The sequence below is a fragment of the Saimiri boliviensis genome, chromosome 3 (genome assembly GCF_048565385.1).
Source record: "Saimiri boliviensis isolate mSaiBol1 chromosome 3, mSaiBol1.pri, whole genome shotgun sequence".
NCBI classification, from domain to species: Eukaryota; Metazoa; Chordata; class Mammalia; order Primates; family Cebidae; genus Saimiri; species Saimiri boliviensis.
The window spans coordinates 69,838,196-69,852,326 of NC_133451.1; the positions used below are offsets into that span (position 1 = coordinate 69,838,196).

The 14,131-nt window shown below is 41.2% G+C and overlaps 1 protein-coding gene across 3 annotated transcripts in view; it reads left to right on the top strand.

Annotated features, from left to right (window-relative positions):
- Positions 1-14,131, top strand: part of SHROOM3 (shroom family member 3) — a 379,671-nt gene that overhangs the window by 136,074 nt on the left and 229,466 nt on the right. For all 3 annotated transcript variants that reach the window (XM_074396298.1, XM_074396300.1, XM_074396299.1), the window contains one exon: positions 5,902-6,056. In XM_074396298.1, the coding sequence (XP_074252399.1) occupies positions 5,902-6,056 (155 nt within the window). The remainder of the gene's footprint in view (positions 1-5,901; positions 6,057-14,131) is intronic.

Genomic DNA, 14,131 nt, shown 5'->3' on the forward strand with positions numbered 1-14,131 from the left:
TTCCTTTTTTAATATAAGAAATTGATTGCTTCCTAGATCTCATTTCATTGAAATTGTTGGCAAATAATACTGAGGGGATGCAACTCCACCAATTGCAAGGGAAGTAGGACCATATCTACAGTGCTCATCACTGTACTCCCAGATTTTAGCACCATATCTGAACACAGCAGAGGCTGTTCATAAATATTTATTGAATAAACGCACCAATATTTTGTGAGTGAGTCCTGTGGCAAAACTCTGGAGAGGCACTCTGGGGTAGGTAAAGATGGAGTCATGATTTCTGTCTTCAAAGACTTCACAGAGCAAAGTGGGGATGGGTGGAATTGTGAGTGGGGAACAGACATAGACATAAATTGGCTTTGCTGAAAGTCAGGGTGTGTAAACACAGCAGCACGTTCAAGTAGTATAAAAATAAAAAACTATTTGATGTCACTTTACATTTATGTATTATTTTATCCATTTGACTATCTGAAAATGGGGGAAAGAAGGGTTACTTCTTAAAGGGCAGACTTCAGGGGTGAAGGAGTCTGGTGGGTATTGATGAGGATCCTGTAAAGAACTTGGCCTCAAAGGATGGGTAGTAATCATAGCTAACCTTTATTGAATAAGTATTATGAGCCACCACTGTTTAAGCATTTTATTTGCATCAACTCATTTAATCCTCACAATATTCCACGTGATAAATACTATCATTTTACAGAAGAAGAAACTGAGGCACAGCACTTGTTCAAAGTCACACATCTAGTAAAGGATAGAGCCATATAATCTGGCTTCAGAGCACCCACTCTTGACGAGTATAGTATTTTGTAGTTTCAGTGGGTGGTTCAAGAGTGCAGTCACCTTTTTGGGAGAGAAATCCAGGTAGAAGGAAAACCTGAGCAGCTGTTGTAAAGGCCTTGAGGTTAAGAGTGTACTCAGTATGTATGGAAAATGATACATTTGCAGAAGGTTGGCAGAGAAGTTTAATAGGATGAAATGGTTAAAAAGGCAGGAGGGAGGCCGGGCGCGGTGGCTCAAGCCTGTAATCCCAGCACTTTGGGAGGCCGAGGCAGGTGGATCACGAGGTCAAGAGATCGAGACCATCCTGGTCAACATGGTGAAACCCCGTCTCTACTAAAAATACAAAAAATTAGCTGGGCACGGTGGCGCGTGCCTGTAATTCCAGCTACTCAGGAGGCTGAGGCAGGAGAATTGCCTGAACCCAGGAGGCGGAGGTTGTGGTGAGCCGAGATCGCGCCATTGCACTCCAGCCTGGGTAAGGAGCGAAACTCCGCCTCAAAAAAAAAAAAAAAAAAAAAAGAAAGGCAGGAGGGAATGACCATCAATATGAGATGCTTACATACACCATATTACATTTACACTGTAGAATATTATACAACAAATAACCAAGATGTGATAGTACAGTATTTTATGAATGGAAATATCATCATGATTTATGGAAATACTAGCCAGCATTTTTGAAATCTTAGGAGAAGCCAGGAAATGTGTTTATCAGTTTCTGTGGTTTACCTCATTAATCCTTACTGCTCTATGAGATGGGTAATATTATTATTATTATTATTATTTTTTTTTTTTTGAGACGGAGTTTCACTCTTGTTACCCAGGCTGGAGTGCAATGGCACGATCTTGGCTCACCACAACCTCCGCCTCCTGGGTTCAAACAATTCTCCTGCCTCAGCCTCCTGAGTAACTGGGATTACAGGCACACACCACCATGCCCAGCTAATTTTTTGTATTTTTAGTAGAGACGGGGTTTCACCATGTTGACCAGGATGGTCTCGATCTCTTGACCTCGTGATCCACCCGCCTCGGCCTCCCAAAGTGCTGGGATTACAGGCTTGAGCCACCGCGTCCGGCATTTTTTTTTTTTTTTTTTTTGAGACGGAGTTTCGCTCTTGTTACCCAGGCTGGAGTGCAATGGTGCGATCTCGGCTCACCGCAACCTCCGCCTCCTGGGTTCGGGCGATTCTCCTGCCTTAGCCTCCTGAGTAGCTGGGATTACAGGCACGCACCACCATGCCCAGCTAATTTTTTGTATTTTTAGTAGAGACGGGGTTTCACCATGTTGACGAGGATGGTCTCGATCTCTCGACCTCGTGATCCACCCGTCTCGGCCTCCCAAAGTGCTGGGATTATAAGCGTGAGCCACCGCGCCCGGCCGAGATGGGTAATATTATTAATCCAACTTTAAAGATGATGAGTCTGAGGTGTAGAGAGAATAACTTCTTCTTCTGTAATTTACTATTTGAACCCTCAAACTCTTAACCACTTCACTTTTGAGTCTCTCTCTTAAGATATTTGAGGAGATATGTACAGTGTGATATCATTTTTACAAAAAGAAAAATATGTATATATATATAAAATTCATAAACAGTATACAGTGGTTACCTTTAGAGAGTAACATGGAGGAAGAGTGGTAAGATTTTTCCTTTTCCCTTTATATACTTTCTGTATTATTTTCATCCTCTATAATGAATTAATATTGATAATTTAATTATAAATTAATAAATATTAAGAAATAATTAGTGCATATTGATTTAGTATATATTTTTAATACTTAAATCTAGGCTTTTAAATTTTTAATTGTTATTTATAAAATAAAAGCTATTTTACATATATTAAAATAAAATATATTGGGTGGACATGGTGGTTCATGCCTGTAATCCCAGTACTTTGGGAGGTTGAGGTGGGAAGATCACTTGAGTCCAGGAGTTCAAGACCAAAAGCCCATCTCTACAAAAAATATGAAAATTAGCCGGGCCTGTTGGGACACGCCTATAGTCCCAGCTACTCGAAAGGCTGAGATGGGAGAATTGCTTGAACCTAGGAGGCTGAAGTTGCAGTGAGCCGAGATTGTGCCACTGCACTCCAGCCTCTGTGCCAGAGCAACAGTTAGTTTGTCTCCAAAATATATATATATGTATGTATATGTATATGTATATTTATATATATATAAATTATATATGTATATAGATATATACCAAGAATTATATATGCACGTGGGTATATCTATATACTTCCTCATTATGTTTGCTATATACACATACATATATGTACATAGATATCTATACATATATATCTATATATGTATGTAGATATATCTATATATAATTTATATATATAGTATATGTGTATATATATAATCGTTTGGTCTATTTTATGTATTTTGAGAACTACTGAAGGTTTTCGAACATGTGGGCAATTCTGGAGAGTAATTATTAAAAAGAAAGTCTGGGTGAGGATTTGTTTACTCAGTTTTGTTTTTGTTTCCCCTTTACCTCCCTTTCATTGTTATTGACATCTATAAGTATCTTTTGACATGTGACCCAAATCAAGCTTTATTTTCCTCTGTTTCCAAAGCACATGATGAATTTCTAGCATGCTACATTATTTGCTTGTTTATTATGTTTCTTGTTTGCTTCCCCTCCTCTGCCCGTTAACCTTAGAATCAGAAGAGCAAAAGGTTTTTGTCTATTTTGTCCACTTTTTTTTTTTTTTTTTTTGAGACGGAGTTTTCGCTCTTGCTACCCAGGCTGGAGTGCAATGGCGCGATCTCGGCTCACCGCAACCTCCGCCTCCTGGGTTCAGGCCATTCTGCCTCAGCCTCCTGAGTAGCTGGGATTACAGGCACGTGCCACCATGCCCAGCTAATTTTTTGTATTTTTAGTAGAGACGGGGTTTCACCATGTTGACCAGGATGGTCTCGACCTCTTGACCTCGTGATCCACCCGCCTCGGCCTCCCAAAGTGCTGGGATTACAGGCTTGAGCCACCGCGCCCGGCCTATTTTGTCCACTTTTATAGCCCAAGCACTTGGAAAAATTTTGGTGTAAAGCAAGTGTTGAATAACTTTGTTGACTGAATAATAGGGGTTTTGTTTTGTTTTGTTTTGTTTTGTTTTGTTTTGTTTTGTTTTGTTTGTTTTGTTTTGTTTTGTTTTGTGAGATGGAGTCTTGCTCTGTTGCCCAGGCTGGAGGGCAGTGGCACGATCTTGGCTCACTGCAACCTCTGCCTCCCAGGTTCAAATGATTCTCCTGCCTCAGCCTCCTGAGTAGCTGGGATTATAGGCATGTGCCATCATGCTCAACTAATTTTTGTATTTTCAGTAGAGATAGGGTTTGACTATGTTGGCCAGGCTTGTCTCGAATGCCTGACCTCAGGTGATCCACCAGCCTTGGCCTCCCAAAGTGTTAGGATTACAGGCATGAGTCACTGTGCCTGGCCCACCTCCCGGTTTGGAGCGATTCTCTTGCTTCAGCCTCCCAAGTAGATGGGATTACAGGTGCACACCACCACACCTGGCTAATTTTTGTATTTTTAGTAGAGACAGAGTTTTACCATGTTTCCAGGGGTGGTCTTGGAATCCTGAGCTCAGGCAATCCACTTGCCTCGGCCTCCCAAAGTGCTAGGACTGCAGGTGTGAGCCACCATGCCCAGCCAGTGTACTTGTTGTTTTAGAGCAACATTAGGCTCACCAAAAAAATGAGTGGAAGATACAGATATTTCCCATAAATCTGCTGCCCACACATACACACAGCCTTTCCGACTATCAAAATCCTGCACCAGAGTGGTACATTTATTACAGCTGATGAACCTACACGGACATCTCATTATAGTAGGTTCACTCTTGGTGCTGTACATTCTATGGGTTTTGACAAATGTACAAGGAAATGTGTCCACCATTACAATATCATATAGAATAGTTTCACTGCCCTAAAATCCTCTGTGCCACTGTATTCATCCCACCCTTCCCTCCAACCTCAGCCAGTGCTGATCTTTTTATTTTCTCTCTAGTTTTGCCTTTCCTAGAATGTCATACCCTTGAAATCGTGCAGTATGTAGCCTTTTCAGATTGGCTTCTTTCACTTAGTAATATGCATTTCAGTGTCCTTCTTGTTGTTTCATGGTTTGAAAGCCCATTTCTCTTCAGTGCTGAATAATATTCCATTGTCTGAATGTACTACTTTATGTATCCAATGAATTTTAATTTTAGAACAAAATGTAAGGTAAGAGGAACTCAACTTCTAATGCAGGGGTCCCCAGTCCCCAGGCCATGGACCATTACTGTGGTCTGTTAGGATCCAGGCCACACAGCAGGAAGTGAGTGGCAGGCGAGTAAGTGAAGCTTCATCTGTATTTACAGCTGCTCCCCATCACCCACATAACCACCTGAGCTCTGCCTCCTGTAAGATAAGAGGCAGCATTAGATTCTCATGGGAGCCCAAACCCTATTGTGAATTGCACATGCAAGGGTTCTAAGTAGCACACTGTTTATGAGAATCTAATGGCTGATGATCTGTCACTGTCTCTCATCACCCCCAGTGGACCATCTAGTTACAGGAAACAAGCTCAGGGCTCCCACTGATTCTACATTTTGGTGAATTGTATAATTATTTCATTCTATATTATAATGCAAAAATAATGGAAATAAAGTGCGCAATAAATGTAATGCACTTGAACCACACTGAAACCATCCCCCCATACCCATCTGTGGAAAAATTATCTTCCCCAAAACTGATCCCTGGCGCCAAAAAGTTTGAGGACTGCTATTCTAAAGAAATAAAACAGTTTCCCTGAGTGGACTTTTTGAAGATGTGTGGGGAGATGTCCTGAGCACCATGGAATAATATCTTTCGATGGAAACTGAGTTCCTTCATTCATTCGGCTTATGTTTATAAGAACCCTCCCTGGGCAGGCAGGGTGCTGGTGCTTGAGGAGATGGACACCCAGAGCTAGTGTCTGCCTTCTTCTCACAGTTTTCCCTGTGGCTGCATGCGCTGGGATGTGGCCCTAGCCGGTCTGCTGGGCTCTGCAGGAGTCCGAGCTGGGCTCGGGACAGCCAGCTGGACCCCAGGCGAGGGAGAAGCTCACTTGTGGCTGTCGCATCTCTCCCTCCGAGCAGGTTGAAGAAGGGGGCAAAGCAGACACCCTGAGCTCCAAACTGCAGGTCGGGGATGAGGTCGTGCACATCAATGAGGTCACTCTGAGCAGCTCCAGAAGGGAGGCCGTTTCCCTGGTGAAAGGATCCTACAAGACCCTCAGGCTCGTAGTGCGCAGGTAGGTAGCAGAACCCTCCCTGTCCCTCCTACCACCTCACCCCACCTTTCTCCCTCCCCTGCCCCATCTCTGGGAAAAGAGCTCGGGGTTGGTAGCTTGGCTTTAAACCTTCGTGTGTGTATCCTGTTGCCTTTTTTTTTTTTTTTCCTTTTCTATCTTGTGGGATGTAAGGAGGAAGTGGGGTGAAGGGATTTCAGACACTGCTGTCTTTTGAAACACTTATTTCCCAGTAGGTATTGGTTTGTCAGGGATAGACCTCACTGTACTTTCTAAATGTCTGGGCTTGATGAAAAATGACACTGATCCTAGATGTGGTCTGGTGGGACTAGAGAAAGCAATGGGCTTGGAGTTTTCAGTGGCATTCTGGGAGCCACACCTACACCACAGGGTTCTTCAAAACAGGCAAATTCCCTCTTTGTTGTTTTGTTTTGTTTTGTTTTGCTTTGTTTTGTTTTGTTTTGTTTTGTGGGCTCAATACTGGTGGTTCCTCAGTTGGGAAAGTGTTGGGTTATGTTTGATTTTAATGCCTTAATGTCAGAAGCTTTGTACTCCCAGGAACCAACTCTTGGTGGAGGAAATTATTTATGGAAAGGGGAAGGGAATTGAATTGTTTTTGATCTCTATTAGTAAGCATTGCTTGAGATATTTTACATATCTTAGCCGATTAAATCTGCATATGAACCCAATGAGATAGGTAATCACTGTCCCCATTTTATAGAAAAGAGGTTAAACAGGTTACTGGAGGTAGCCCAGCTGATAAGTTGAAAAGCCAGAATAGAATCTAGATTGCCACTTGAGTATTATTACCTTGACCTGCTAAGCCTTAGGGCTAAGTATTTTGCATATTTGAATATTTCTTTCTTAGATTTCAACTGCCTCACATAGCAACTAATGTTACAGTATTTGAGAATGTTACAGTTGGCTGAGACTTTAGGAGTCATCAATGAAGCCCCACCGTATTCAGGTTGTAGAAAGTAAGCTGGTCTTCCATCATGCCACAGATGGTCTCTTAAAGACCCACATTAATTCATTTCTCAAATGTTTCCTAAGCCCATGCTTAGGGGAACAGCAGCTCCTCCCAGCCACAAACATGCAGCCATGACTGCGGGCCCACTGTCTCCAGGCTCTAGTGCCTCTCTTCAGTGTGCTGAGCTATGTCTGGTCGTCTTCAGGGCCACCAACCAGCAGTTGCTTCTCTGGTGGTCAGTGATGCAGAGTGGCTCAAAGCATAGGCCCTGGACTCAGACAGACCCAGGTTCAAATTCCAGGGCTATCACCTGCTAGCTACGTGAGCTTGGCCAAATCACTTTACCTCACTGAAAATCCAATATCCTCATCTTTAAATAAGGACTTAAATATGTATTTATGCCAAAATATGGCAACAATTTAAGTATCCTCGGAGGGACAAATGTATCAAGAAAATGTGGTACGTATATGTTTATATTTATGTACACACACACACACACTCACACACACACATGACGAATATTATCCAGCCATAAAAAAGAAGGAAATCTTGCCATATGCCACAATGTAGATGAAGCTGGAGGACATTTTGTTAAGTGAAATAAGCCAGGCACAGATCCATACAAACTATATCATCTCACTTTTACATGGTGTATAAAAAAGGCAAACTCATAGAAGCCGAGAGTAGAACGTGGTTGCCAGGGACTGGGGCATAGGGGAAATGGGGAGACATTGCGCAAAGGGTACAAACTTTCAGTTACAAGATGAATAAGTTCTGGGGACCTAAGGTACAACGTGGTGAATATAGTTAATAATACTGTATTGTTTACTTAAAATTTACTATGAGAATAGATCTGAAGTATACTCACCTCCCCACCCTACCCCCCTGCCACACACACACGGGTAACTGTGTGTTGATTAATTTGATTTTGATTGTGGTAATCATGACACAGTGTGTGCATATATATATATGTAAAATCATCGCATTGTACACTTTGAATATATGCAATTTTTGGCAATTATACTTCAACAATCTAACATATTATTTCCAATCACTTATAAAGTGATAGGAAAGATTAGATAAAACACTCTGAGACAACAAGAGATGCTGCTGCTATTTTTCTATTATGATTGGCCAACTCTAGGCATAGGCTCATTCCAGATTTGAGTAAAGTAAGCCGTCATCTCAAACATGGCGCTGATGTTTCCAACAGATGGGTAGACAGGCTCAGAACCATGGGGCCACTCCTTGTGTCCAGAGAGTGCTGAAGGTTTTGAACTCACCTTGGCACTGGAACCCAGGAGCCCAATTTGGGAATACTGGCATCCTGTTGGGTACTGATGGCAGAATCCACATTCCTGATGTGCTTCAACGTGACTGTGGTGATAGATTGGCCTCCGGAAAGGGCTGCTCTGTTTCTTCCCTGAAGAGTAGTCATGGTGACTTTTGGTAGGCCTTCTAAAAGATGGTAATATAAGATTTGAATTACTTCTTCTAGTAGGACCTTTGGAAACACAGTCATGGGGGTTGAAATCTGATCTGGTTATTTGCAAATTGTGTGACTTTGGGCTGTCTAAGCCTCAATTTCGTGAAATGGAAGTAATCATTCTTGTCTTGAAAGGGCATTAGTGAAGTAAGTGTAAGTACATAGTAGATATGCAATATTGGATTATTATTATTCTGGATTAGGCTAGAGAGAGACATATGGTAATATGGAGAAGTATTGCCATATTACCATACATTCTGGCTGCCTGGTTATCTAGAAGCTCCCCTTTCATTCTCTTGGTGAGTTTATGACCATTTAAGGGCTAGTCCCCAGCCTTACAGGTCTAAAACTGGTCATGACTGTCTCACAGCTTGTGGAATTTAGGAGTGTTAATCCAGAGTATCCAAACTCACAAGAAACTGAAGGATATAAACCAGAATGCTATTTTGAAAAAGACAACTCTAAGTGGAAAAGTATGCCATATGGACCAAAAATGCGTACACAGTACTTTATCCCTACAAGAAAACTAAATGGGGAGTCTAATGATGGTCAGGAGTTTGCATGGTGATCTCCAACTCCAAGTGAAGAGAGTGGTTCTATAGGCACCAGTTCATGCTGGGATCCGTTCTGATGGCCAGATGGTCCATCTTCCCATTTGGGGCTTGGCTGCCAGGTAGTGGAGATTCACATCCACGAGCAAGGGCCCTTTACCCTCGGGGCCACAGGGAATCATGCTGCTAACATTCTCTCAGTTTTCATTCTCGTCAACACCAAATCTCCTTCCTGATTGACACATTCTTTCTTTAGGTATGCTAATGCAATCGATAAGGTTACCGAGCAGTTCTTGCACTTTCTGCTTCTGGTGTGGGAAACATTTTGTCCCTAAAATGCCTTTTGAAGATGTCTTATCTCATCTATTATGTATTGATTTTTATAGTTGAACTTTCAAAGGAAAAGGAGGCTGTCTTTACATCACACACATGCTTACAGATGGGGATTATCAACACCCCTCGGGAGATATAGATGGACATTCCCCCCGTACCTTGCAGAGATCCAGGTAGAAGGCTCTTTGCTCTGGACGAATCTGGCTTTGTATTTTGTAGCCTGTCACTTTCATGAGAAGTCTTACCTTTATACATTGGCACACGTGAGATTCTATTTCCTTTGATTTATGCATGACGAAGTGACTAAGGACATTTCATTTATTAGCTTTTTTTCTAGGTGATCTCTATAGTTTTAAAATAGATTGGGGTGACTTCCTGGAAACTTAATAGGAAGGAGGGTCTGTTTCATGGATAAATCATCTGTGTAGTCAAAATGTATATTTTGGCAGCCTTGTACCTGTGTCTTTTTCTCTAAAAGTTTTTTTGGGTGGGCGAGGGCAGTATCTCATGTCAGGCTTTCACATCCATCATAAAAATGCCAAGAACCCAGAGTAGAGTAGTAGTGTTTGTATAAGTTTTGGGATTGTCTTACCCAGTGACCAAAAACAATCAAAAGTAGAAACACCTTCTTAAAAGGCTACAGTGACACGAGAAATGCAAGGCCTCAAGTAAGTTGTGGGTCAAAGACTTTCAAAGATCTGCTGACCCATAAAGAAGGCAGAGTTTAGCCCTCTCTGGGAGGAGGGCGTGGAGGGGGCGGTGTGGATGCTGTAAGAACAGAGCATGTAAGAACAGAGCTGCTTGGTACACAAAGAGTGAAGGTTAACAGCTAGTAGTAGATAAATGGAGAAGAAATGATAAAATAAGAAGTGGGTCAGAGAAAAACCATTCCCAAAGGAAAATAAACAGCTCCCATTTGCAGGAAAACCCTCCTGGAATGCAAGGACAGTGCAAAGGCTGTTAATTAGGAAAGCAGACATGGGCCCCAATGACAGCTATACTCCAAATCCTTTCTGAAATCAACAGAGACTTTATCTGGCAGATATGTGTAAAATAGTTGTCCAGGGATCAAGTAACCTTTAAAATGGAAACTGACAAAAGGAAGGGTCTTTATGTTTAATTTATCATCCCTGAGGGTAATGGAAGATATGGTTAGTATAAGGAATGCTCACTGCTTTTTGTAGATAATCTAAAACTTGAATTTAAAAAATAGGAGACTACATTTGACCCCCAGAACAGCTTGTTGGAGTTAATTGCTGTATATTTGTCTAAACACATATTTTTCCCCTGAGTGCAGACTCAGACTCCTATCCTGAATTGGATCATCAGAATAGCATTATAATCAATGAATCCTTAATCCCAATTCTGATCTTTTCTCCATTTTCCTTGGCAAATCTAACCTTCCAACCTTCTGCATTAAGGTGCTATTTTATTTTATTTATTTATTTATTTATCTTTCATTAATCAAAAGAAAGCTAGAGGTGCTTTTTTTTTGCCAAATACTATCTTACTCTTAAATTTGTTTTTCTTTTCTTTTTTTCTTTTTCTTTTTTTTTTTTGAGACGGAGTTTCGCTCTTGTTACCCAGGCTGGAGTGCAATGGCGTGATCTCGGCTCACCACAACCTCCGCCTCCTGGGTTCAAGCAATTCTCCTGCCTCAGCCTCCTAAGTAGCTGGGATTACAGGCACGTGCCACTATGCCCAGCTAATTTTTTGTATTTTTAGTAGCGACTGGGTTTCACCGTGTTGACCAGGATGGTCTCGATCTCTTGACCTCGTGATCCACCCGCCTTGGCCTCCCAAAGTGCTGGGATTACAGGCTTGAGCCACCGCGCCCGGCCTTAAATTTGTTATGAATGATTTTTTGTGTTTTCACTTGCAGTTGGCAAAGAAAAACTTGAGTATATTTCATTGTAAATATTTTGTACTTTTTAATAAGGCTATGCAAGCCAGGCAAAAGTCAGAGAGGATATAGGAGATGTCGGAGTCCAGCACCACCAGATTTCAGACTGCCAGGATTTGAAGTCTGGTGGCATAGGTCCTGGCTTTGTGACCTTGGGCAAGTAACTTAATCTGCCTGATTTTTGTTTGAATTGTTGTGAATATTAAATGAGAACTATGTGGGTACGGTATTTTGCAGTTATTAAATCATGAATCTACTGAAAACAAATTGGATATTTGTTAAGTAAATTATCTCTTTGAAGTTCCACCTTAATCTCTAGAAATAGCATATGAAGTGGGCAGTCCTAGTTAACGGGAAGACTGTGGTAGGAAAATTATCTTTCTGGGCATCAAGAGAGCAGAGGGTAGGGAAAAATTGAGCCCCTTTTCAAAGTGAATCTTATTCCCAAACCTTTCCATCATCTCTGCAAGTTTGATATAGCCTTTCCCCTTCTCATTAGTTTATTCTATGAGTTGATGTGTTGGAAGGAAACATTATTTTTATTTGAATATATTTGTTTAGTAGTAGTCATAGTGGTGGATCACATTTTACTGGGAAAAGAAAGATTAAGGAGAAAGCAGCATTGAAAAAGTAAACAACAATAAGCATCTGCCTATCATATGTGTACGTTAGGCTATATGGCTTGTCCATGTAGAGGTGCTAGAGTGAGAATCTAGGTCTTAGGACGTTCAGCCCCTGGATCCCTGCCTGGAGGTAGAAATAAGGGAACTGCATCCAAAAATAGGTAAGGACTTGCCCAAGGCCACATGCTGGTGGTGAAAATGAGAGTCTAGGTCTTTGAGGATGTAAGTCTTGGGGACTCTTGGCCCCTCAAGCAGTGAAATCACGAACTAGTGCCTTCTATTCCACGGCCTCCTCCTTTTAGAAATGCTTTTTTAAAAAAAGGCTAAAAAAAACACCTCAAAACAATAAAAACAAATAAGCTTATGTTTGATTCATCTAAGAAAACATTTTAAATGAAGAGGTGATTCCCCACTGACCTTGAACTTCCTTTGGGAGTCCAAGGGAAATGCATTCCCCTGCTTTGAAACCCAGCTGACTTGAGTCTCTGCAGCAGCCTCTGTAAATAAAACTGTGTGTTGCACCAGTGGCTGCTTCCTCCCTCCTAACAAAAACGGTGAAGAAATTAAATTCACCAAGACCCTTGGGCCCACACTCCCCCAAATTCACCCTCCCACATTTCTTAGGGTTAACAGAATAGTTTCTTTTTATAAACTAGTGAGATGACATTATTAGAATGGAATGGGACTGTTGGCTCACACACTTGCTACCTCCGTGTCAGATTTCTGTGACCTTCTATTTCTAGATTGAATTGCAAGACTGTAACTCACCCAGGATTTAAAAGAAGTATTTTGTAATGAACTTTTTAAGGCCTTTTAAAGGACATAAACTTTATTAGCTTTATTAGCCATTTAACTATTGAACTTTATTAGCCATTAATAAAAAGCGTTGTGCAAATCAGTTCTTTTTCCAGCTCATAGTCACAGTTTATAAAAGAAAATAATTTCTTGGAATATTTTCACTTCTACCTCCTCACTTCCTTCACACTGTTTTGCCACCTCTCCACCCCCTCACCTGCCTGACTCTATTTCCTGAAAAATCATCTACATTCTTAAGGCAGCTTGAGATTAACCACCTGATATCTCTTTCTGATTATTTAAAGCAGTTTAAAGAAATAATTTATTAAAAGCTTTAAAAGCAAATTGAACAGAACTTCCTATTTTTAGAGCAATAAAATTAAAAAGGGTTGAAGATTTTCTAGAATATAAAAAGCATATATTTTTCTTATAAAGGACAATCTGCAAGCCAGATTGTGTAGCTCAAAGGTGCCAATTCTCAGATATGAAATTGCAAACAGCATGAGGAAGGCATTATATCATCTGGATTCCAGTGTCAGTTCCGCTATGGTCCGGCCATGGTACCACGGCACTGCTCCATCTCTCTAAGACTAAATTTCTTCTTAAAATGGAGGAGAACCATTCCATACTGAGTTTCCATAAGGATGAAATAAGATAGGCTATATAAAAATGTTTCATTGTATTAAAATATTAATCTTTATTCCACGAGGAATTTCTATTGAACAGTCTCATGAAAATTTACCTGACCACATTCTCCTATGATTGCTCTATTTAATGGCACTGATTTGACTCATTTTTGTAAATGAGAACATATAGGTTTTAAAGCTTCTGATTATAATCTTTTTTGCTAAGAGGAAATGTGACTTTAAAAGGACAGTATCAACTAGGCCCAAGTTCAGAATGGGGTTTTGGAAAAAAAGCCATATTCTCCGGGGAACTTCAGTTGAAAGAGTTCTAACTCTGAACCATGTTGAAGCCCATTGGTGAAAGGTTGAGCTCCAGAAGCAGAAGCTGGGATCGTAGGAGGGGAATCTCTAGGCAAGTGTATTTGCACCTTCTGGTGTATTTTTGTCCCAAGGACCCGTCAGGTTATATAGGCATATGTGACCCAGGCTGAGCAATTTGAAGACATAATGTTCTTTCGACAGCACAATATGCTGCCTCTGGGAACGTTATGACATCTAAAGATAACTCTCAAGCAGGCAGGCAGTGGGAGGTGAGGACAAATAGAAAAGGCGCGATGACCTTTTTATAGGCAATTGCAAAACTGGTCTTGAAGCTCAAGGAGCTCACCTCTGTGCATAAAAGTGTGGCCTCCTCTACCTCTCCTGGACACAGAAGACAAATGAGAAATATTTTTGTGCCATGGTAAGTTCCAAGGACTGACTTACAAGACATTAAGAAGAGGCCCAGTGTT